Source organism: Trichoderma breve, chromosome 6, assembly GCF_028502605.1.
Source record: "Trichoderma breve strain T069 chromosome 6, whole genome shotgun sequence".
NCBI classification, from domain to species: domain Eukaryota; kingdom Fungi; phylum Ascomycota; class Sordariomycetes; order Hypocreales; family Hypocreaceae; genus Trichoderma; species Trichoderma breve.
The window spans coordinates 2,329,685-2,355,827 of record NC_079237.1 but is presented as its reverse complement, the minus strand read 5'-3'; the positions used below and the strand labels follow the sequence as shown (position 1 = coordinate 2,355,827).

Genomic DNA, 26,143 nt, shown 5'->3' with positions numbered 1-26,143 from the left:
TTTTCTTGCTAACAAGAAGACCACAGCGTAAATAGGCAGATTTACTGCGGCGAACAGTCAGAAGAGGTCAATGCAAAGGTGTAAGTCTTCTCACAGTAGCGATTTCTGATTCTCAAATAAGTTGATATATACATCTGGCGGAGGTTCTATATGTTTAGAATGCGTCACATGATGCGACACGTGACTCATCCAACATCTTGTAAATACAAGTGCCAAAAAAGGAACTGCCCAGTTCCTGTTGTTAAATGAAAAGAGATGAAAAGCTATCTCATATATATACATAAATACATACATACATCAACGTTGCACGTCATCCTGATTTTGTAGACTCCCAATCAATAAGGATACAGATTCGCTATCAAGGCCCCCTTGACACATCGAATGCCCAAACTCCTCATCCCATGCCATCCGATTCAAGTTGCCCTGATCTTGATGCCTCCTGAAATGCCCAAACGAGCAGCGATCTAAAAAACGCTAAACCATGCATAACACGTTAAAATATTCCTAATTCCAAAGGCACAAGCCCATATCCAAAAGAAGCTTAAAAGAAAATGAAACACAAAAGGAAATATATATGTATACGAAGAAGAAGAAACGCGCCGTTCTAGGGGCTGGAGGCCCTAGGCGGATAAGGATTTGGTTTAGTCAAGTCCAACATAAATCACGTCCATATCCTTTGGGAATGTTTGCTCAATGGGATCCAGGATCTGCCAGTGGTTGAGCTCCTTTTCCTTCGTATCTTCCGAGAGAGGGAGCAGTCGATAACCTTGAATGGGGCTCGGCGGTCGTGATCCCAGCTCGCGAATCCGATTCAACTTTTGTAGACGTCGGTCAATAGCCAGACGGTCCTTGGAAGAGGCCTCCCAGATATTCTTCGTCCTGTCAACAGCGGACTTGGCAATAAGAACTCGCTCAATCACGTCTCCCAGGACAGTCATCGGCCCAGTTGCAGTCAAGACATCGACAGCTTCTGTGACCGCAACAGCCATCGCAGGAGGAGGAATTGTAAGCAATGCGGACCTGACTCGCAAAATGCGGTCCAGACTGTTTAGCATCTCAATGACCCTGCCCGCATGCTCTCGGCATTCGGCCGAATGTCCCAATTGGACATCCTTGGGCAGTTGGCCGGCTCCATGACGATGTCGGTTCAACTCAATCATAGTATGATGATAAAGGAAATGCATACTGAGGAAAGAGCCGGTGCTTCTAGTAAAAGCGGCCGCTTCGAGATTTGCACCACCAAAGGCCAGACGAGGGGGCAAAGAAGTAAACCAATTCTTGGCCCTCTTGATGAGATCTTGAAGCTTTGCAGTCTCTGTTTCGGTAGACGTTCGTCTAAGCGCCATCCTGTAGATGGCTGCTTGGCAATCCGACCAGATGTGCACCATTTCGATATAATATCCAGTGACACTGGCGTCGGACGATCGCTCATCGGTTTTAGCAAGACCACCATAGGGGTCGAAAATACGCGCATGAGACTCGACTTGCTTCTCGAAGCAGTGTAGATCAGTAGGGAGCTGTGTGTAGATGTCTTCCGCGTTGACCATTACCGGTCGCTCCGGGAATAGTCCACTAAGCCTCTCCAGAATGAATAGAGACCAGAGCGTCCTCCTGCGTGCTTCAGCATAGCCCGTCCGGTTCAGCCCCAGAGGGTACATAGCCATGCCCAATTCCCTAGAATGATCCAGTTCCAAGCTCAACTGCAGGCATGCAGCACTGGCAGCTGCAGAAGAGATCAACTCATCAGCTTCTCGAGTTCGACAGGTCGAAATATAGTAAACGGCAAGAAGAATCCTGCTCTGTACTAGCTGCAGGCACTGCACTCCTGTCATCTTCTGTGCATAGTGTGCCACCTGAGCATACTCGAAAGCAATCTGCTTAGGATCACCGCAGAGTGCAGAGCCAACCGCTAGAGTACTGTACAAAAGCATCAAATCCTCGGGGCTTTTTTGGCCACGAGAGGAAACGACCCAGCGCTGGAAGGCTTCTTCAGGAAGAAATTGGAGAATCATGGTGTTGTCAACGTTGGCGAAGAATCTGGTTAAAGCGTTCGTGATCAAGTCAGGAGTCGAGGCATAAGGATCCGTCCTCCAAGCACGACCAAGAACCTCATCGGGAATTAGAGGCGGCTCAGGGGGTGGCTGTTCAGTGATTCGCGGTTTAGAATAATCCATCCGAGCATTGAAGGGAGCGGGTGGTTCGCCGTTGGAGATGTATGCCTCGGGGCCAAGTTTGAGTCGTTTGCTGTATCCACGGTCCGGAGAGGCGGGCCGCATTCCGGCTCGGGGGGATCCGGGAGAGCTTACATCACTGATCGAACGTCGTAGGTCGCCGGTTTCAAGCTGTCGACCATCATCGAGCTCGGCCGGAGACGTCGATGGCGAAGTGTTATTCCCTCCTCTGGGTCTAGCAGTATTGTAAGCGATGTTCCAAGAAGGCGGCTGTATATGTGGATTTCCTAAACTTACGCATTCTTGAATTTGCAAACACGGCCAAATTTCTCACACTGGACGCATCGTGGATAGTCCGGATCACACTTGATCTTCTTCTCCCTGCAAGTCACGCATGCAATGGCTAGCCGCTTGCGAGGCTTGCCCGCCTTTGTCACGCCCCAGTGAGCGTTCACCGCCTCGCCATCAATCACTGTTTTACAGTGACTTCCGTCGTCGTAGAAATAGCACATGCCTTCGCCGGGCACCTCTGCTGCCCGCACAAATCTGGGAAGGAAATGCGTACCGGTCCAGATTTTCGGACCCAGACCATCCTTTGAAACTGCAATCTCAGAAGTGATTGCAGTAGCTGAAGTCGAGGGTGTGTTGGTGTCCGAGCTGTGTACTTGGCTAAGTCGCCGTTCAGAGTAATCGTGGGACGAGTCTTTGGGTCCGGGATATTGGGGTCTCAGTTTATCCTGAGGCTGTAGATACTCTTGCCTGCTATCCTCACGGTAGGCGGACCATTTCCGGGGTAATTCGGGTTCGTAGCGGGCATCAGAACCCCTGTGGCCATGGTTTGGGTATTCGGGCGAATGCGACGCAGGAAGGGAGGATGTCGTAGCATGAGTTTGCTGTCTCTCGGAGTAGTTGTATGCACCAAATTCGTATGGGTTTCTTGATGGCGGCTGAGAAGGTGAAATAGCCTGTGGGAAATAGGAGCTCAACAAGTTTCCACTGGAAGAGAGTCGTGGTCTATCCAAGGGAGAAGGCGAAGGGTAAATCCCAGGACGTTCCGTGTGTGGCGAGTTGAGAGGTCGCATAGATGACGGCGGACCAAAGAGGCTGCTTAAAGACGGAAGCTGCTGTCCAGCAGTCGGAGTTCCAACCGATTCCTGTCGACCTCGGCCGCCATCTGTATTGCCCTCAGCAGACATATCGACGGAAGCCTTGCCATAGCGTGACATGGAAGCAGCAGCAACAGGAACCGAAGCACGAGGGCCCCAGGCAGCTTGTTCTTCTAGAGGTGATGACCTTGAAGAAAACGATGTTGCGCTTGGGCTTACAAGTTCAGGGGGAGTATCCGGCGGGAGGGCTCGATGCAAAGATTCCAGAGCTGGTAGTCCACCCATTGAGGAGAATATATCACTGTCTTTTTAAGGGACCAGCAGCTGCTAAAATTGCATCTCCAAAGAAGAAGCGAGGTTAATGAGAAAGAGGAGCGGCTAACGACGAAAGGAGCGGCCAACAGATATTAAAATCTTCAACCGGACTGTTCCGCGAGCTGAAAAGGGAAGAGGAAGTTTGGGTGCGAGTGGCGGAGCCTTAAGGACCCAACGACTGGTGAAATGCCCAAAAATAGGATTGCTGGTCAAGTGAGTAAGGTGAATCAAATCCGACTTGTAAGTGATCAGGTGAGTGGCGTCTTCTATGACACTTCTTCCAGCCAGGGAATCGAGATAGAAAGGGCCATGAAGAAGAAACCAGATGTAAGTGGGCAGAGTTCAATCTTTTAGAAGAAGGTCGACATGAACAGCCCAGCGGTAACTACCGACTTGTTGAATCTGGGGGAGAAGATGGGGAAGATGCGGGCGAAGAGGCGACGGAGGAGGGTATCAGTGGCTTTTGAGATTTAAGCCACCACTGCCCACAAAAAAAGAGTCCCAAGGAACAGGCAAGGTTGGAAAGAGGAGCTAGCAGGGTCCAGTCCAGTGAACGGCAGAAAATGAACAGATACACCGAAGCAACCCCAAACGAGACCAACAAGGGCAGTTACCAATGAGCCGGACACGGCTGAGGCCTGTAATGGACGGAATTCGTCCAAAAAGCCTAGGCGAGCGCACTCCTATGGTGCTGCCGGGTGGATACAAGGCAAATAACTACCTATCTACCTAGTTAGCTAGGTCGTTGGTCGGTATCAGTCTTGAGTCAAAAGTGACCGGAGAGGGGGGGTCCAATGGCCTAGGAAGCCCCAAAAGGACCATTCGATAGTGCCGCTCCGGACCTGAACTTATGGATATGGAGCGTCGCAACCCACCTTGCCACACGTGCGTGGTGATCCACTTGTGCTGTTGTTGCCGCGGCCCTACAGACCGGGACCATGGGTGCAGATTTGTCCAGGAGGATGGAGCCCATACGAGGGTATAATCTGATATAGCGCATCGTTGGCTCTGCTAGCAGTGAACGGACCCGTCGTCGTCATGCCATCATGGGGGGCTTCCTGGGGGTCAGAGCCGTGATGATATGCTCAGGTGCTGGTGGCCCATGACAAGCAGCGTGGAAGGCCTAGGGTCTGGCTGCCTGGCTAGCATCATCAACAAAGGCCATAAGCCTCACGCAGCTGCCCTGACCTGACCGATGGGGAGATGCCAGCAGCAACGTCTCACAGCATAAGCCGCTTTCTCGCCGGCGCTGTCCAACAACCGCCACGGCTGCGCTGCGCTCCGCTGGCTGCACTGCCGGAAGGAGGATCCCGCGACTCTTTACGGCGTAATTGAGAGAAATGACTAGGTAGGCTGGATTTCGTCGGTCTGGCATCGGTACTCATCCCATACTCCCCCCGAAGGCCTCTGCGCATCTGGCAAAGGAGATTTGGCGACTGTGGCTGGCGTCCGTACGAGGGCCAAGACCAGCTCGGCCCAGGGAAGATGCGGTCTTGATACTCAATGGGGTATCCTGGTCGCGCGCTAGATGGATTGATGGCTGACCGGGGCCATGACGAAGCGGCGTGGTTCGCGCAGAAAAGAAGCAGCAGAACACAGGCGCGCGCACGGAAACAGATTGCGTCCACACCACAATTTTGCCGTGGCTGGGAGGGTGTGCGCACAAGCACTGGATGAAGCGACGCAAGTCAGCCGCACCGCACACACCCTTCCAGTGGCCCTTCCAGTGGCGGCTTGTCTGTCACTCCCGCAGCCTGAGGAAATTCCAGGAGACAACGAAGCGACAGCAGACGGGAGATGGACGGAGTATTGCGGAGATAAAGCGTCGTGGGAGATGCAAAAGGGCACTTGGTGGAATGTCACAGTACAGTGTTGAGGTTTAGGATTCGAATTTTAATATCTCTTCAATTAATATGCTGTGCGCTTCTTTTTAGCCGAAAAGAAGAAGGTGGCAGGAGATCAACTGCCTCCAGCTCCAACCTGTAACATGCGGAGTAATAATACTCGTGCTGTACAGTTGTGGAGTGTACTGTAGCACGTAGAGTACCTGCTTGCCGCCATACAAGTTGGATGTTGAATAGAAGTGCCCTACAGGTTCCTACGGGTGCATCATACCAAAGGTGGCAGGAGCAGCAGGCAGCACAGACTTCCATGTGCTGGAAACGGATGGCATGACATGCGCATTGTTCAATACTGGCAAGTGCCGACAGACACATGGGAAGTCACGAACCAGGCCAGGTAAGGCCACAGAAGCTAAAAAAAAAAAAAAAAAAAACTACAGAAAAAAAAGTGATTGACGAGAGCCGATCTCACTCACCTCACCGTGTCAAGTACGAGTACGCGTAATTCCATCCCTCGTACATCTCGTACTTGGACCACTAGCCGGCGAATCGTCACAGACGCATGGCAGACGCTTTTCTCGATATCCACAACATTACAAATCGATAGCCCTTGAGACGCTTTGTTGGTTGGTGCTGGCCCTGCTGGGGCTACGCCCACCCCCCACGGCCGCTGCAACTGTGCCACTGCCCCCTTACAGCCCGGCAGATCGAGGATTCGATGGGCCAAAGAGGCTCAAAACACACACAAAGGGCTCTTGGTTTGCCGCCGGCATGTGCAGCGGCATCGACGAAGGCGTCCTGCTGAACCACGGCACGCATTAATTCCGCACATCCAAGCATCGAGGCCGCACGGGGCACCCGCCCATCTCACATTTCACAAGCCGGCGCGATTGCCTACGGTACGGTGATGCCATAGGCCTACCTCTCATAGCAGTTCACCCATGCTAACGTGGTTTGCGTACTGTACAGCTTCCTGTGCGCACGCACGTACTCGCACGAGTACGCCGAGTACCTGTCCTTGGAAAAACAGGCTCTCTGTTACATCGCAAGACCCCGAGGCTGCTCCCTGCATGGCGACTCCATTGCTCGTTGCCTTCTTCGGTTGCAGGTGCAGAACATCCAGCAACAGCAGCAAGGAAGCCCGTGTACTTGTTGGCTCTCCCATGATGTCTGCCTAAAAATAATTGCACGAGGCACGTTGGCCGAAGTCCAAACATTGTCTGTACGTTGGTTGTTGAAAATCAGATTGGTCGCCTCTGTTGGCTGCTTGGTACTTCTGAGGCCCGCGTGTGCAAGAGCCGGGCTGAGACAACCAAAAGTACCATGATTTGCGGGCCTCTACCCGTACCTGTACAAGCGTTCCCTGCTTCTCGCAACAGCGACCTGAGGTCACATTGGTACAAGGGTCCCCGAATGTGAAGGCTCAGGGATCTCTCGACAGGGTCTTCGGCGCACTAAAAAGGATGAGCTCGGCAAGCATTCCGACCTTCTGGGGTTGGTTATTATTGGAACCATGGTCGCAGTGGTGTAACCATGTGGGTGGGAGCGACTGCAGATTATCACATACAGTGGTGCGCCATGGATCAGCGCATCCGAAACAATTCAAGTGAGATATTGAACTGATTTCCCGATCGATGGCCGTGGATGATTGATCCAAGCTCATGTGGGCTATGGCCATTCGCTGGTCACCATCCAGCACAATCACATCAGAAACGTGCAGAGGCCCTCGACCATGACCCCTAGGCATTCAAAAAGTACTGCTTTGCGTTTTTTTTTTTTTCTCCTTTGATGGGGACTACATGTGCAAACTACGACTCGCTCAGCCCGGCGCACTCTCTGTTTTTGTACAGGTATGCTTGGCTGGACTCGTATGCACCAGAAGAGCTTCACAAGCTAGCCTGCCGTGAGATAGCAGGGGATCGGCTGACAATCCCACCTGCTTCATCCCATAGAAGGTTAATTAATCAACAATTATCCCGAGCACACGGCGACCGGGGTTGCCTCGTTGCTTTTACCTTCCTTGGCATGTGAGTGGGGACTCATGGAAGCAATAAGGGTGCAGTACAGTACATACAACTTGGTTGAGAAAGCGAAGGCTCTCGTGAGGTGGTGTGGATGCTGCGTGGCAAGCCTGGGTTTCGTTTGTCGGCAGTCCAAAAGATTCGCTATGGCCTGTGCACGCAGCTTACCGCTCCAAAGCAAAGCAGACATTTGACCACATTCAACGAAAGGGCAAACACAAACTGGTCGTGCCCGTGTTGTCAACAAGCGGTTGGAGTACGCAGAAAGCGACAAATCCGCCGCAGTCCTTTTTTGGGACACCTCATGCCCAGATTTGGCCCCATGCATCGGGCCATGTAGGATTTTGCCCACAGCCTCGGCCAATGCTACTCATCTGGAGTAGTACAGAGGATGTCCTTATTTGCGCACAAGAGTACTTTGAGTATGAGGCGTTGATGTTTCATTCCCACCCGTTGTTCTGTTGGTTCGAACAACGCCGCCTCACTGGGCACGTTATACGTATGATGTGTGTATCATATGATAGCAAGAGAAGGGACGGGAAAAGTACTCGAGCCCAAAGCAGCATAACATACTAACAGCGCTTGTTTGCATCTCACAATGGGCGGACCTACTGCGAGAAAGACCGTGTTCCAGCAATGGAGGTGGTGTCTCAATCGTCATTTGACGGTTCGTCGGCGATCTTCTGCAGGCACTCTAGACAGTGCGGCCCTAGCGGAGTGCCCTGTGTCTCCCGTCGTCGTCTTTGTCGTCTTTGTCCTTCATCACTGCCGGGTTCAATAGCGCTGATGAAGCCTGTACTCTATTCGTCTGGTCTGCAAAGGCAAATCCACCTCTTGTGCGAGCGAATCCGTCGCACCAAGACGATCGATGCTACCTTATCTGTCCAGACGAACGAATGTTCCATGTTTGTTAGTGTGCCCAGGGCGGTACAGCAATTCAATCAACGATGGCGGTCCGGTCTCTAGGCTACGCCATATTCCTTTGTGAGAAATAGTCCGTTATTTGCTTTCTCCGACAGAGCCATTTCATGGGGCTATGCAAACAAACCAGCAGGTGGAATTCTGCCAAGACGAGGTACACTACCACACCCAGACTGCCAACGCAACATGGACATATGGAGCAGGACGCATATGATGGCATGTTGTATCATCTCTCAGCCGCATATGTGGGATACGAGCGGGAAAATTGCGTATGATCCCAGAACTCTGGTAGCTTCACGTCTGGCTTCCACACGAAGAACTCGAGCATCGGGACACACGTTCATTACATTAGCAGGGTGTTGCTTGCCATATGCATACGCACACGCATACGCACATACACACAACACGGCAGAGAACCTCACAAGAGTCTCGTTCTCAGCACCGCCGAGCTATCATTTCGCTCTGACAGCCTGCAGCAGACCAAGGGGTGGCTCGTGCATACAGCTACGGCATTTCGTGGACGCTTGAGCACTGCCGGAGTCGGACTGACCAGTGACCGAACCTCCGTCGGAATTCCACGTTGTCTACTTGTATGGAGTATCTTGCAGTTGACTAGAATTTTGGTGGCTCAATTAGGCCCTCTCGTCTAAAATGCACGAGTACCAAAAGATCTCACTCCCCCTAAACCATGTTTTATATCGTTCCATCCACTAACTTGAACCAAACAAGATGGATGGTTCTCATAGCGCCATGCCGCTACTCCAAACACAATGCAACAAACTCCCGTGATTGCATCATACGGCTTCACGAGACTGATCAACAGCATCCACTTGAATGTTCGTCGGCATGCATGGTAAAGATATGGAGGTAATCTACGACGTTTGCCGCCCAACAGGAGCTCTTCTCGCTATCAGCGCTATTCATGATCTCTTCGTATTTCCTTTTGTTCCACATACTATTACTTGGCACGTATAGCGCGAAAAACAGCCATCGCTATGATACAGCGCTGTGCTAGACACCGTTAGATCGCAAGAATCGTCACTACCAAAGATTGTAAGAGAAAATAGCGCAAGGCGGGTCGCTAACGAGCACCGGCGAACACCAACTCAGACAGTTAACTCCACAGCAGGCCCTGCGGATAATTTTGGGATTTCACCCCCCCAGTCCGGGGGCTAGATCGCCACGCCATCGATGAGCACGGACTTTGACCCCAGCATGGAAGCGCTGGAATATTCTTTTCATCAAAGGGGCATTTATCAGTCGGCAACATCCAGAACTGATCCTGTGCGCCGGTGCGTAATCTTAAGATATGGCGGTACCCCGGACCTCGAATGAGAATATTCGGGCAGTCCTGGCTCACAAATTACATCTGAGGGATGTTCTGGACGGTCATGGCGACCAATTACAAATTTGAACACCACAACAATAGCTGTTGCACCCAACATGCATGTTGACAGTCTGCCAGGAGTTTAGACCAAACCCAAGGATAGTACGAAATGCCCTGTCGCGTGTGATTGTAAGCAACGCAACCAACCTCAGCTAGATATGCAAATCACGGAGGTCGTCACATTGAGCACTCGGCTGCTTAGCCCTTATCATCCTGTAGCTTTTACGGAGCATCTAGCACAAAGTTCGCCGAATGTGCCGGGCTACTAATGCTGTACATCACCGAGAGCTGGACGGTGCCGTCCCCCCCTCGGAGCAACGGGTCAACCACACCAGCGTGCCTGGATCCGCTCTTTCACCTTGCAAATGAGAATGACGAGCGGGCACCATCGAGAATTGCTAACGAGTACGAAATATCTGACGCAGGATTCTGCCGGATGCAGACCTTGCACTGCATACGAAGGACGAAATACATCGTACGAAGTACAAGAACCCCTGGCACATTGGCCCAGCTACCGGCACCTGGAGCTGCTTTGATAGCACTTACTAAACACGCCTGTCTGTACCCCAGAGCCCACTTCGCCGTTCGGTTTGCCCGCGAAAGTCCGCGGCTCTTGCATGGGAGCCCCGGCTCCCAATTGCCTGAACAAGCACCATCTCCGGATCAGCCATGCAACGCTAATCACGGTATACCTAGTGAGAACCAACCAGCTCGGCCGAGTCTTTCATCGACGTCGTCACATCTCGCGACCCCTACCATAGGTATTACGGCTAGTACAGTAATAGTGCTACTAATGTTACCTGTCTTCCATCCGTTCTTGCAGCATTATTCACTACTGCAGAAGTTACCTTCCAGGGGGCAGCACTGCATACCAGCAGAATCTGTTCAATCCGGAGAAACAAGATTCTCTGTTTACACAAAGTGCTAATATTATTTGATGCTCTCAGTTTGGTTCTGCCAACGGTTCGCCCCTTCAATAACTACCTGGCAGAGTGTTTCAGCTAACAACTTCGGATAGAAAGCATTCCCTACGGCAACAGTGGCGGTGCCACTCTACCCACTGACATCCTCAAGTACGACGTGAGAATATTGATTGTTGTTAGTACACATTTTCAGGGTCCATGACAGATGAAAATCTGGGTCGCTTGTTAGTAGTGCATGGCTGACAAGTTCCCCTTCCGCCATGGATGCGGAGTAAGACCGGCGAAGACTTAGCCGGCATGGCCCTTGACGCTCAGATCTGACACTACAGCAGAACTACGTGCAGAATTCCAGCCTCTCCTGCTTATCCTTGAAATGGACTCAGTGCTGACCGGCCCATGTAAGCAGGAGCATCAATCTATTAATTTTTAGCGCGTCCCGCGACTTCTCACGCACCATGACTATTGCGTCTTCTATTTTGAATCACCGAATCTAAAGAAGGAAAAAAGAAGGATCTAGGAAAGGCCATCTAAGAATACAATCAAACTGCTGCTGCTGCTGCTGCTGCTACGACTACTAATCTCAAACATGAACCGTTCGCTATTCACCCTGCCACGAATGGACCAACCCATACGAGTACTCAATCGTACATTGGCAATTTTCTCACTGTAGGACTTCTGGGTGTAACGTGTCTTTGGTTTGCGACTCTATCTTCTATTTTTTTCAGCCGCTACTCGTTGCCAGGGATCGCCAAAAAAACGTGAACTACTTAATCTTCTACGCACAAAAGAGTACATTTACGGCTGAGTTTCAAGCCACACAGGCCTGCAGCGGCTTTCGCAACCTCGCATTGTGGCAAAGATGGGTGATCCTTTTCGCCGTCTTTCGGTCCCGACGGAGAAGCGAAGTCCAAAAAGGCTCGGCACTAATCATAATTCGGGGATAGCCTCTTGTTCAGCAGCAACAATTGACTAATTTGCTGGGATCACAGCGTTCTTCCAGGTGTTGAATCCCGACTGCGTCCGAAGCTGCCAAGCTTATACGCCAGGGCAACTTTACATTGCGTGAGCACACAATGGGAGCTTCCCACGCGAATCACGATTCATGGAACTCATCTGCCGGCATGCCTCCCCCATCCATGCTTTTACTCCAAAGCATACATGCCGTGACAGTTAATGCACTCAGATGCCGCCAGGTTTTATGATTGGCGAATTCATTGTCGAGTAATGCAATAAACCTGACCAGCAAAATTCTGAGTCATTAGTTGATCGAACTAGTCATGTTCAACAACTGCCGTTTATATTTGTCAATGATTACCGCGAGCGCGAGATTACTACGTGGTAGTATCGATTTGACAAATAAAGAGTCATTGCACCAAATGAAAGGCCACCAACGCCGGATCAAGTTGAGTAAATTTCTGAGGTTGTATGAGGACTGCAAAGCAACAGTATAATCTGCTAATTTTTCAGGAGCGTGTGTTCCAGCGGCAAATACTACCTGCAACAATAGTGCGTTCAGCTATGCAGCCGCCCGAGTTACAGTATGCGGAATATCATCCGCTGGTTTCTCCAAGCAAAGGAATCCACCTGAAGAGGACATCGGCGTTACAACCTTGTTTCCTTGATTTGACTGAAGAGCTTGTATGCCGGCTATGTCACTGGCACACACCCAATGCATCCGGCGCAATTTGTCTGAGCGTAATCCGCACAGGGCACTTGATGCAAGTGCGACGCTGGGCACGTACTTACAGGTATCCCTAGATATGCATTACCATCAGGCGGCAAATCCCCCTTTTTCAAATGGTCCTTGCACTCAGGCAAAGCAAGAGCCGAGCTCACAGCTAGAATATGCCGGGAGCTCGGGTGGCTTCCCGTGTGTACGGTGACAAGAGTGGATGACACGGCACGAGCAACAAGAACCAAAATAAAGGTACGTCACATACGGAGTACAGCTATACGCAGAGCCTTTCGGCCGGCACAGCTGTTGCAATACCATTTAGGGGGAACGTGACATTGTTTCCCCCGTGCTCGAAGTCCGTAGTCAACGCAATCTTACAGGGCTCGGATGCCGGATCAGTGGGAACCCTAGAATCGGTCACTTGGAGACAAGTCTCTTGTCATTTTTAATCAAACCCAAGGCTTCTGGCCCAGCAACTGCCGGTGATTATCACTGAAAGTGGAAATCCTGCGTGTGGATCAGAGACGGCGAAAGCAATACTACTACTTGTAAGACACTGATCGCCATTCATGCAACAAGTGAACAATCCCCGGAGACGGACTCCAACTATGCATCCGCAAGTTTCTACCAACGGGGCTGTGCGACAGGTACGTCACAGCTGCCGGGACGAATGTCAGATGAAACAAGGTGCCGTACGGCCTTCGGGAGTTAATCTATACTCGTATTTCCAGCCTCGCTACATTACCAATGCCGCTCGGCTGTCAGAAGATGAGTTCGGCACCAGTTTGTTTTCCTCCGAATTTACTCCTTTGCCCATCGTGGTGCAATGCTCCAATCGACACGGCACTTGGCACTTGCCAATAACTGCAGCTGTCAATGCAAATAGCGTGACAAGCATGAAGTCAGAGTTGCAGCTGTGGTGTATACCGACTACGCAAAGTTGCCTAAATAAGCATTCGCGGAGCACAGTACGGAGCAACACGGAATCGGCAGCCAAACTGAAATGTGCACGGGCAATGTTACAGTACTCTTACCGGACTGTACCAGGAACGATTTACCTGCACGGACCCGAGACAGGAGAAGCCTAGCGGCCGCGCACCTTGTTGTGCCATGTGAAATTCGAACTGGCTGAGAAATAAGCTCTTCAAGCTTTGGTCCCGATCTCGTACGAGCACGGAAAGCAAGACGCCAAGCGCGCTAGGCTAGGTTCTGGGATGCCTCTGTCTCAGAAAGATTGGCTTTTCCAGCCGCTTTGATGCCGTCTCAATATCGAAATATCACACGGAGTCGCACCTGAAATGCCGCCGTGCATTGCAGGTACGAGCACATTTACGGAGTAAGGAGTCAGCCGCCGGCCTAGATCAGACAACCGAATACAGTGCAGTACCGACTTGTACATACAGTTGCTTGTAGCTGCAGTTGTCAGGCTATTCTGCCCTTGCAGGCCGCGGAATTTGGTGTAATGATCCCAGACGGATTTCCCCTTTGGTCTCGACTTGCATGGCTGCGCCTGAGTGCCCACCTTCAAGGACACCCCCATCGCGGGTAGTCGTTCTGTACCGAGCGAACCGCCCTGCTGGAGTCTTTTTACTCCGGAATTCGGGGAAATCACAAGCTGGTATGAGCGGGCCTTTCGAAATTCGCAAGCAACTCCCCGGCTATCATGCCTAGCGGAACATGCGTCCGGCGCAGCTAAGGAGCAGACCCAAAGGGAAGATTTGCGAGATAAGAAACAGAGCATCCACTCTTGCGAGCGGCAACTCGAAGAATGACAAAGCGTGTATGTAATAGTTATTACAAGCTGCCCTTGGCAAAGGAGCAGGCCAAAGAAAGGTGCCATGTGCCGCTACAGTGCACCCCAGTCCAGAATAAGCATTTCCTTCGGCACTTTCCAGCGCAAGTGCCGTTCTTTGGGATGGTTGAGGGCCGTGACTAGGTTAGCCGACACATGACGGCTTTCCTAACAAGAAGCAGGCCCCGTCTTCTACCAAAGATGTTGTCTGCGGCAGATGCTCCAAAAGCCAACACGAGAAGATAGGGGCGTTTGAATGATACCCGTGCCCGGTTATCCAACACGAGTGTTTAGCAGCCCCCTCTAGAACTCGGACAAGAAACGAGGCTTGGGCTATGGAGAGTCAGCACTGCTAAACGACCGCCGACTCGCAATACGCCGCAGCACGCCGCGGACCCTCCAAACAGTGCAAGTACTGCTGGGACGGAATGAAAACCGCACCTCAAGCCTCTTGCAGAGATACAGGAGGTCGTGTGCGTCCTTGAGATTGTATGGCTTGCTAGGGGAGATGCTTGGCTCTCCACCCCCTTAGCAGCAGCACGCCGTCTTACGAGCGCTGTTGCTGCTTCTCGTCCTCCTTGCTCTTGTTTCCACGGAACAACACCAAGGAGAGGCACTTGACCCCCACAAGTTTCGCCTGGGTCTTGACCAGAAAAAGGAAAAGAATGCGCGCCCATGTGTCTTCTCTTAAGCCTTTTCCTGATGCCACCATCCCTGGCGTTTCCACGTGCATGTCACCAGGATCACGTAAACAGCCGGAATTTGGGACTGATGGCGGGCTGGCCCTGCGCAGCCAGGAGAATCCCTCGTGGCATCCCGGCACACTGCAGAGGTTGCCTGCTACCTACTTTGTACTGGTGGCTAAGCCCCTCGTGTGCGGGAAGAAGCCAAAACAGAGATTCTAGCAGCAGCGAAGCGGCGGCCCGCGGCACCCATTAGCATCGTAACATGAGCTACAGCAGATAGGCGGCATCGTGTGGCCTCTTGAGGTGACATCGTCGCCGGCCCTATTCCCTATTCCTCCACAAGGTTGGTGCTACTACTACGACTTGCCCTCCACGGCCGGACGCCTCTCTGCTCCCGGTACGCAGTTCATCTGCCGAGCACCCTGCGGCAGCGGCAGCGGCAGATCTTGCGCAGGAGAGGAGGCCTTGGTCTGCCAGGGCCGCTTCTACTGTACCATCTGGTTCTGTCTCGCTCTCGCTCCCTCTCTTCAACGACCAAACTGGCTACTAAGTAGTTATCTACTATTGTACAGACTAGGACTTTATGATGACATGTTCGGGCTGCTCAGACCCAACACGCCACGGCCAAAGAAAGAATGAGGGGAAAATGCCGCGTGCTCATTGTCCGGCTCTTCTCTAACGGCAGCAGGCGTTCCGCTGGATCGCACGAACGCTTCAGCCGCTCGATCGAAGACCACCAATCCGCCAACCACCTCTCCTGAGTGTCATGCTCTTGGCGCTGCTATCGAAACAGCAGAGGAAAAAAAAGTTGGAGTTCGGCGTCCAAACGGCGCTTCTTTGACTGGGGGCGTGTCGTTTACAGTTAGCGAGCGAAGGCTTCTTTTCCTTCGGTGTCCAGAACGAAACAGGCCCTTTTGAGGGGTCCACCTGAGAATTGCCCCGGAAAAGTTCTTGGGGAAGGGGGAATATGCACGGAACTAGGCTTGGAGGGGGGCTGACGCCGAGCCGAGCGTACGTGCGCGCCACGCCTACGAGTAGCATAGCGAGGAGACAAATGCCCCTCTCTCGGCGAGATGAGGCAAAGCACCTCGGGTTGAGGAAGTGTGGGCTCAATGAGAGGCCATCCGCGGAGCTACTGTGGTGATATTCCACTGCTGCGGCACGGCACCTGCAAGATTACAGTACACGATATGATACGAGAGTGTGCTCGCTCGAACCCGGAGCAACTCCAACTCCAGGCGGGATGCGGAGACGGTACGGTCTCACACTTTCACGGAAATGGGGAGACGCCCCGAAAAGGGCTCTTCGATGACGGGCAGTGGTGGCCTGTGATCGTGGCCCACGGCCCGCCGCGGCTGAATGGGGGTGGTAATCAGATCCTGACAGGCTACCCCCGTAGCGCGCGTTTTGCTTCTGGGGAGGGGAGCCGGAGACAGAGAGAAAGCCGAAGTGTGGCGTCGCATCGGTTTGAAGAGAGGCGCCGATGCAACCTCATGACATGGCAGAGCAGGGATTACTGGCAATGCCAATCTCATCTTTGATAAACCGTGTATCTGGGCAGATGGTGAGTTTGCTTTTCGTTTCGTCGTGTTCACCAACAGGGACGCTACTCAGACCGGGCCCGGCAGCTGGTGTGAATGAGTGAGTGAGTAGAGAGGCATTAGCCGTCTCTTCATCTCTCTTCATGTTGACCAACTTCATCTCCCTGCCCCTGTTTCCGTCGTCAGCCAATCCTGCAAAGTGCTTATACTGCATATATCCCTTAATCAACTCATTCGATTTTCGGGCTTTTCAACTCTGCTCCGCCAAAATGGCCAACTTTGAGGTAATACGAGTACTTGCGAGGGCACCCAATCCGGCCTGTTTGTTACTTTTTTCGGCACACAGCCATGGCCTCCCACTTTCGTCATTTTGATAAATCCCTTTAGTGCCGGCATGGTGACCAAGTGGTGTGGCACAATACAGCTCTCTATTCGTTTGCCGTTGATGTAACTGGTCATCTGCAGCACTTGTCCAGCTACGAATCGACGCCCGGTCTCAAGGTTCAATTCCAAGGCCCCTAGAGGCACTGCAGGGAGGTCTCGTATGTTCAGCCTGCATTTCCTGCTGTTTTGAACAGATTGAGTCTTGGAGCATGGGCATCATTGTTCCATGGTTTCCATGGATGGGCAGTGCCACCCATGCTCTCTTCTGGCCTGGTTGAGCATGCATAGAAGGCAAAGATCTCAGTCAGACTCGGGTTGCATCAAAAGACTATGAGTCTACGGATTGTGGGGTTTTCCAGTTCCGCATTGCTGGATTCGGGAACTTACGCATACTCGTGCTACTAATACCGCATGTAGGTAAGAGTGAGAAAGGTTCCGGGGCCTTGGCTTACTCTTATCTCGTCGTTCTTCTTTTTCCCCATCCCCCCCTTCCCTTCTCCCGGTTTCCAGGGCCCAGCTATGTTTACCCTGCAGGCCGCTGGGTTGGCCCATTTCGTCAAAGGCGGTGATCAAGTTCGCCGAAACTCTCCTGCAGCGTGATTGTACAGTATGTGATAGGACTTTTGCTGGTGACGCCCTCTCTCTCTTAGTCTTCGCAGCCAACGCAAAATCGACAAAAGAGGCACGCGCGCGGAGGGGGGAGAAGAAGAAGTAGAAGAAGGGAAAGTGTCCGTGAAAGAATACGGAGCAGAAGGATCTGACTGTTCTGTCGGCTGATTCCTACCTGCCGAGAGTATGTCCGTGAAGGAGGGACGAGATGACTCCTTCGAAACGAAGACCGGATTTTTTTCCCCCTTGGCCGTGTGATGTTTCAGGTGATTAGCTGAGCATTTTGGAATCCCCCATTTGGCCCCTGGCCGTGTCAATGGTCCTTTGCAGGGCCGGTTATACTACAGGCCCGGAGAATTGCATTTGGCGGTGTTCCAAGTTTGCTGTACTGTTGCTTCTGTTGTTGCTGGCATTCGCCTCCGTGGCGAGCACATCGGTTTGGAGTGGTTCGACACGTCCGGCATTCCATCGAGCTCATCACCTTGAGCAGTCCCATATCGCGTGCATGACTTCTGTTGCGAGTAATCTGGCCGACGGCTGGTGGATTCGGTTCCCTGCTTAGGGGAGGGGGTGGTGATTTCCATGCCCAAATCCGTCCACCTATCGAACAATGGATTGCCATATCAGCCGACGGTTTTTGGGGTTAGGCCCCATGGGAATAGCGTCAGTTGTCGAATTGGGGTGTTCTTCCGTACAGGCTTTCTATTGGGGCGCTACCCTAGACCTGGATGCTTACTTTTCTGGATACACTGTGACTGAGCGTGCTTGTAGCTTTGTCTTCTTTGGAGATTGGATATTGTGATGAGATATATCATTATAGTGGGCTATATTCCAGAGTAGCCTCGGAAATGAGATTGTCAGCGTCAAGAGGTTGTACAAGATTCCTAGTTTGACGTGTGAATTCGCGAATTTTGATACGCTTCTTAGAGAAGGCGTGCTACAACACAAGAAAGAAACGTATAATGATATATTACATGTATCTACGCGGCTAAGAAACCCTCGATATCTGACATCTTAATACGTAATCGCAGGGTTCTGCCTTGACTCTCGTTGGCTCGCGTTGAACACTCAACAACTATCGACGATCATCACCATGTACTGCCATTATAATAAGCCCGAGTTGCCTGTTGCGTATGCTCCCCGCTCCTTACGCATTGATTCCACAGTCTTCGTGGCCCATGCTATAATCCTCGATATATATCACATCTGTATTTGGAAAATCCCATGCCTCCCCCCCCCATCATTCTCATGAACTCGTTAGTCTCGTCAAAGGAATCGAAACCTAGTCCACTCCCTTGTCTTCACATCTCCTCTCGGCCGAATTATCACGAAGATTCCAGTCCTAGCGGCGATTCCCTCATGCGAACCGCTGGTCTGCCCTTTTTGGTGATTTGCTGCGAGAAAGGTGTTTAGCTCAGGTACGATACGCACACGCGAGATGGAAGAGGCCTCACTGCATTGCATTACGTGGCCCACCACCCTCTCACTTTCGACAAAGGGATTTTTTTTTTACTTTTGGCATGGAGTGTTACACACAGCCTGATTGTTCAGAAAAAAGATCGGGGGGCTGAGTTGATCCTTCTGTTGGGGAGCCTTGTGAGTTGTTCTAACCGCTCGATCCGGACGAGTTAGATGCCATGGAATGAATACAAAGGTGTGCTCGGTATGGATAGATTGATCCTGTCATGTAGAAGAATGATTTGACATCGTAATGTCACACAATTCAGGCGTACAAGGCATCTTTCGTCGCTCAGTGTATCTGAAGCTGGCCCGTGGAAGATGGACGTATGAGTCGATTAACAATATTTTTACATTACAATGGACTAGTAAGGGTCAAAGTCTACTTTGTGAACCATTGGAATACACAACTTCAAAAGTCAGAGCACATATAGTATGGTTGTTGGTTCTCCTCCACCAGCCATGAAGGGGGAAGACGCCCATACTTGACATTCTCTGAGTGGCAGGATGTCCTCTGGAGGCATGGCTAAAGGACCTGAGCATTTGTCTCATGTCCTTTTGCTGTAATATTCTCAAATACAGCTTTATATATATACTTAACCATGAGCCAGTGAGCGAAACAAGCTACGACGGGGCCTCCTGTCTAGACTGTGAATTCAGTGTAGTTCTGTCGTCGTATGAATGTTGGTTTTATCAGTGGCTACGAGCGTCGATTCAGCTCTTTACATTTTGGATCTAAGTCAACACATAGCTCAACAATGCAAAAAGGCGGTTAACTAGATAATGTAGGTTCGAGTTGCTCCTTGAGATCGAATCGCGGGACTTCAGGTTCAGGATAGTCCGTTCGATAACCGTGAAACTGCCTCTGGAGTTTAGAAATCCACGCCCTTCGCTTTAGAGAGCCTCAACAAAGACAAAATTACAAAAAGAAAACGTCAAAAAATGAACCAAACATACAACAGCCGGTGTTCGCCAGTGGTCACCCACCTGACTACTAATCAGCCTCTCATCGTCTTGACTCTGGGAGAGCGGACGGGATCCCGTATTTTGCGATGGATATGGTCGTATGTGACGGTATTTGGAGGCAAATCTGCCTATGCAACTTGTCTCTTCGCAAAGACAGAGCTCGTCTCATCGCGGAGTAAAGGAGCTTCAATAAAGACTCAGTTACCTTCATCTCCCAAGTCTCCCAGATACTATCTAGGCGTCAGCGGCGTATCATTGACTGAATCGTTGACTGAAATGCGAGCCCTCGAGGTTCGGAATGAGTTTGTGAACTGCAGAGAGAGGCCAGCCTGTGCAGCTCGTATATGCGACGGGCCTCGGCAAACCAACATCCAGAGCCATATCGGTGAATGAGCTCTGCACGTCCACAAAACAAACTAGTGGCAATGCTGAATGAAATGTTGCTTGTCAAGTGAAAAGCATGGGCATATGCTGCGGCAGGCGCAATGTAACGTCATCAGCGCAGCTCAAGTTCAGCTCTTCCTGTGTATTATCGTGGCCACCCCCCCTCGTGATTGGGCTTCGTCAACTGCCTGGATCTTTTGTTCGGGCTTGGTTGCTTCTCGCATATGTCGGCGCAATCCTTCAGGCTCTATTGGCTGAGCCACTGGCCATTGGTGTGGCACGTTGTTAACAGCTTGGCGGCATACTTGATTGTTGGTAGACCGTGGTGTGGCACGACTAAATTAAACGCGGAACGTCCCAGCCGCCTCATGATCTGGCGATGCCCAGATTTAGAGTGGTGGCGATTCTACCCCTGCTCAAGCATCTTGCGCTTTTTAGTGGCGGAAACTCCGAGGCCTGCTAATGCTCTTTTTCATTTTTTCCTTGCAAGTTGACATTTTTTTTTTCCATGTTGGGTGTTTCGTATTGCGAAAGTTGGCACCTAACAGCTCCCGAGCCGTTGACAGATCATAAGGGCTTCTCGCCGGCTATATACGGATCTCAGCGTGATTTGGGTCGCGTGATGCTTCGGTAAATTGACTTTGAACTTTCTCATCAGATAGTAGAAAACGTTAGTTTTGTTTCAGAAAGACGTCAAGCTGGTGGTGTGTATTGTGCAGCTGATGTCCATGGACCCGACGTGGGGAGATTTCGTGCATCGAGCGAGTGCCGGCTCGTGCTAGACAACGACAACCGGCATAAGCTGTTTATGCATACAGATGGATCGTCCGCCATCGGCGACTCTATGGCGACTAGAGTTGCTGGCCAAGAGCAGCTGAAAGGTCCTGTGACAATGGCGACGACCGAAGGTAGCTTTTGTACATGTACTCCGGGGTCTGGATATCCTTGGCCAGCACGCCACAAGTATGGTAGAGATTCGCCGACCAGTTATCATCTGATATCCGTGCTTCCATGATTGATAGCCGAACCTCCTCTCGGATCGGCTATGTCCTCACTGTTGAGACGTACATCGCTGTATGGTTGCGTATGAATGCTAAAAGAGAAGTATGGTGGTCAAAGTGAGTAACATGTTCGTAGAGCGTTGCTATTGGAGCAACCCATTGGGAGAGGTCCTGCCTTTGTCACCATCAGGTTACTATGAATCTTGGTGTGACAGTAACTTGGCCCGGCGTTCAAGATATTTGAACTGTCCTTTTCCGAAGATATGCTGAAAATAAAAGGGTAACAGAAGATCCGGAAATGGTAGCTGGTAGACCGTTCATTGCTTAACATCTCTTAGGAGCATAACTGCTGTAGAATCTTTGAGATAGAGCAACTGTGAGCCCCTCGAGAAAAAATCCCACGGCCAACATGGGTAGCATTTTCCCTCGTGTGGATTGTGGTTCTTGGATCGTTTCCCAGTACACTAGCCTTGTACTTGTCATTTCCATCCTGAAATGCACATAATAAACAATCTCCGTAGCTTCAATTGTAAATGGCCAAGTTTGGTAATACAGGTGACATGATGTTATGCCAGACGCAAGAATGTTTCATCCAATCTCATGGTTCCTTTCATCGGGGCGCCGTCAACTCTGTACTTCCAGGGGAATGCGATGACAGAATAAGCTGGCAGATATTATGATCGTTGAAGTCGAACTGTGGGCAAGCACTGCTGCAAATTCCGATGTCTCATATGCCTCTTCACACCACTCTTTGTTAATATCTTCTTCTCTGCATAGGATCAAGATATTGCAAGTTATTGTGTAAAGCCAGTAGAGCGTTCTGCAATTGCATATTCTCTCATATGGCCATTTCCATGCCCAATTCATCGATATTATAGCACCGCCGTTATCTTTCAAATGGTCTCCTTGTCCAAGGGGCTTGTAATTCTGGGGCTCAGGATATTAGGGACCCTCTTGAACACATCTTCATCTCTCGACCGCATCCATTTCAACTTCAAGTCGCATGAAACTTCAAGTCAACTGTCGCTGTCGAAGACTGTGACTGTGAGAGTTGGAGGTTGGTTCTGACACTGCTAGGACAAATAAAAGACAATGTACCATGCTTTTCATTCGCCAAAGTGGTGCTTAACTTGACAAGATGTCGGTGGGATACGGTTGTTCCAAGCTCTATTGCAAATGACAAGCGCTCTAGAAATAAAACGGGGATCTCATCGTGGTCGTCGAGTGATAAGTAGAAATCTATTCCCGGATCCACTGCCGAGTCTCATTGGTGACATAGTTAACCCGGATAGCTTGGAAACTTCTCGATGATGACGACTGGCGATATTGGCATCCTCAAGGGCGGCAAATGAGGAGGAAGTGGCCAGCCATCTCATGCCCGTCTTAAACTTGATGAGATGAAAGTCTAGATACCGGGGCCTGGCCTTGCTGATGCAATTGTACGACTAACGAAAGGGAATAATTTCAGTTCAGCAAGGTTGACATTCCCAACTCATTTGAGAATTTGAGCATGGCCAACATCCGTGACTAAGTGAGACAACCTTAGCTCTCGGTTACTCGCTGTCTGCTGGAGCCCGTAGGAGCTGTGAGCTATGTGCTACCAAATTAGTATACAAACATTGAGATAGATGCGACAATTATCTTGCTTATCATATCTACCCCATGATCTTGTAGGGTGTACTGGAACTCTTTGTTGAATCAAGGCATTTGCCCCGCATCAGCAAAGACTGGATATCCAGGAAGCTGCTAGCCCTTATCGTGGAGGCATTGACATGTATCTCTAGCAAGTCATGGGGGGAAACTCATCCATTGCAGCGTCGTCAGAAGCATTGATGGTCCCCTTTTCTCCCCGCCCTTGGAAGTGGGGAGATGATTCCAGGATATTCGTTTAAAGTCATGGCGAATGAAGTTGATCCAGCAAACGAATCAGGAATATGGCATTGATCAATTTAGCCGGACCAAAGACCCTGGCGTTTGCTGGGATGGGATAAGGAGAGGGATAGGAAAAGAGAAAATAGGGAAAGGGGGGAAAGATTGGAAGCTCTCACGCACTGACTAAACATGGGGTCAATACAGGAAGGTGGTGTCTCGTGACTCTGAGACATTGTACTTTCCAGTGGGTACGTACCTGCGTTGTAACTTCAAGGTTCCATTGTAAGCCAGCAAATGGACCAATTGGTACCTCTCTGGACCAAATTCTCAAGATCACCAGATTGAATAGCTTCCAAAATTATGGGAGTGCTGTCCAGTGCCCCAATTTGACTATCCAGCACGCCAGCGACAGCATCAAGTTCAAGTGTCGGAAAGGGATGCGAGGAAAAGGCTTTGATTACACTCTATTGGGACTTGCCAAAGTAAGCAAGGTACTTGTAGATGGTCGGTTCCTGGGGTATCTGCTGCTATTAGCACTCTCTTTTGATATCTGCTATTATCGCTGCTTTCTTCTAGTATCTGCTTCTGTAGCTGTGTGCTTATCGTATCTGCTATTATCACTATCTTTAATTTTGAGATGACAAATGTCGGATAGCAAGCCTGAGGCGCTGAATGGCAACTCCCTTTATTATGCATATGCTGATACCTTATTCCATTCAATACTACCAAGATAAAGGATATCCAATGGGCCATGCTGAATGAAGCCGTATTTGCTCTAGGTTTGCTTAGCCTATGAGTTTATACAAGGCTGGCGAATCAGGGCCGACGCCAGAACTTTGACGATGCTAATTAAAGACAGTAGGGCTGTACCTGCCCAGCCCGCCAAGCGCCGCGCCAAGCCTAGGTACCGCCCTAACGCCGATCGATGCGGTCATTCTGCACCTGTTCCCCTGTTGCTCCGAATCCATCTCACCAGCAATTTTAAACTTCGCTTTCGTCTTTTACCGCTTTTGCTCTTCATTTCCCGAATCGCCTCTCTTTTCTCTTTGACCTTTCGGCGCGCTTGGTCTGCCGGGTATATTTTTAATTGAACTATTCAGTTCCATTTTGCCTTCATCTTCTCCGAGAGGCAGAAGCACGGCGTGTCCTTCGTTTATTCTTGCTGCCGCTTCTTTAGCTACCACTTCTTGGATATCCATCTGTTCCGAAAGACGACACCGCACCCTTAATTGTTCGCAACTTACGATCCCGAAAATCCGCCATGATGAATTGGCTCGCGACTTTGACGGGCTATATTGCGCCGCTCTTCCTTATCCTCTCCCCCATCATCTCCTATGGCGACCAGGCCGTATCGATGCATCGCAAGAAGACCAGCGCGGGCTTCTCTCTCGATATTCCCCTGATTATGCTTGTCGCATCGTTTTTCAGGTGCGTTCTTTTGCATGAGCCGGTTTGAGGCTCTCCTGTCCGGCAAATCCGGCGCAACGGCTAACACGGAGCGGGAGAATAGGATCTTTTACTGGCCCGGCGCGCGATTCGATGCGAGCTTGTTAATACAGTCCTTGATTATGGTTGGAATGCAAGTAGCGCTGCTCAAGATTGCCCTTGATCACAGACCTGCACCTTCAAACAAGGGCGGCGAGGCCGGCCTACCTTTTGCTCCGCCGGAAGGTGTCTTTACTCAAAGACCATATAACTTTTGGCAATGGAGATCGCCGAAACCGTTGAGTCTCACCAAAGGGGAAACTAGCGCTTGGAAGTATCGGAAAGGCTAACACCATGAGTAGATATTGGCAATTCATCGTCTACCTCTTCATGGGCCTGCTCGCTGGTGAGGTTGTCGTCTCCGGCATGACACCTGGCTACTATCCCACATATTCCGAGCTCGTCGGAATCATCGGCCTCTCCGTCGAAGCCATTCTTCCGATCCCGCAGATCATTGCCAATGCGCAGTCCAAGTCTTGCAAAGGTTTTCGAGTGTCCGTGCTTGCTAGCTGGATCGGAGGTGACGCCATGAAGATTTACTGGTTCTTTACGTCCACGTCCGAGATCCCGCTGGCATTCAAGATGTGTGGTATCTTCCAGGCTTGCTGCGACTGCTTCCTCGGAATCCAGTACTTTTTCTACGGAGATGGCAGAGGCGCTACCGTCAAGGGACACCCGCTACAAGAGATTCCGTCTCAAGAAATGAGTTGGAAATAAACGATGTGCTGTTGAACTTGGATATAATAGACTAATGTTAATGAATCCCATGGCTGGTACTGGTGTCGGCCGGGTGTGAACGCACCTGTATTACTTCTATATAGACTTATGATTAGAATATATTCACCCATTGCAATCTTTGTCGTGGTTGCTGCTCTGTACTTTGAAAGCGTTAAGTTGAGATATCGCGATACCTCATAGAGGAAAATAAATGCAAAGCCACAGCTAACGAAATAGCAACAACATTAAAAACAGAAATAAAATAGACAGCAAAATACATGATATTCTTTCTTCTCATTGTAACTAGCACCCAATTGCGTTGATATGTCGCTTTCTACCCAATGCGATTTCAGCGCACAGGTCACTCCTTAGGCGCTCTGCACCAAATCCTCAGGACAGACGCCCAGCCCCCCGACTTTCTCATCGCATCTAGAAGGTGAGAAACCCTGTCGCATACAACATACGAAGTACATCCAAAGTACATCAAGTGTTCCCGAGTGTCGAAGCGCCGGTATACAGCGAAGAAGACGAAATTGATAGCCTTGGTATCATTTTATACTTGGGTCTTTTTTACCTCATTTGGCACCGCTACGGCTAAGGCCGAATCGCGGTTCGCGTAAAGGAGAACGCGAAAGTACTGCCCAAGTCATCTGCGGTGAAGCTTGTGCTGCAGTTATTCAACCACCATTTAATCATTTCTCGTCATCTTCAGTTCTATCTTTTTCTCCACTTTCTCTCATCTGGTTAGTATCTCATACTGTATTTCATTCCGGGAGCGATTGTAAAATATGGATTGCATACTGGCTTAGGAAGAAGCTAATTGATATCCGTATAAGAATCTCCAGGATAATTGTCATGCAATAGACAATCCGCGGATACCTGCTATAT

The 26,143-nt window shown here is 50.5% G+C and overlaps 2 protein-coding genes across 2 annotated transcripts; one reads left to right on the top strand and one right to left on the bottom strand.

Moving 5' to 3' along the window:
* Window positions 1–641: 641 nt before the first annotated feature.
* Window positions 642–3,562, bottom strand: T069G_09642 (fungal specific transcription factor domain-containing protein; the record flags this gene model as incomplete). The annotated part of the gene is made up of 3 exons (XM_056176852.1): window positions 642–970; window positions 1,046–2,406; window positions 2,469–3,562. 3 exons carry the CDS (start codon window positions 3,560–3,562, stop codon window positions 642–644), a joined length of 2,784 nt encoding a protein of 927 aa, XP_056025330.1.
* A 20,752-nt stretch (window positions 3,563–24,314) lies between these two features.
* On the top strand, window positions 24,315–25,255 carry T069G_09641 (PQ loop repeat domain-containing protein; the record flags this gene model as incomplete). The annotated part of the gene is made up of 3 exons (XM_056176851.1): window positions 24,315–24,481; window positions 24,564–24,776; window positions 24,841–25,255. 3 exons carry the CDS (start codon window positions 24,315–24,317, stop codon window positions 25,253–25,255), a joined length of 795 nt encoding a protein of 264 aa, XP_056025329.1.
* Between the last annotated feature and the right edge of the window lie 888 nt (window positions 25,256–26,143).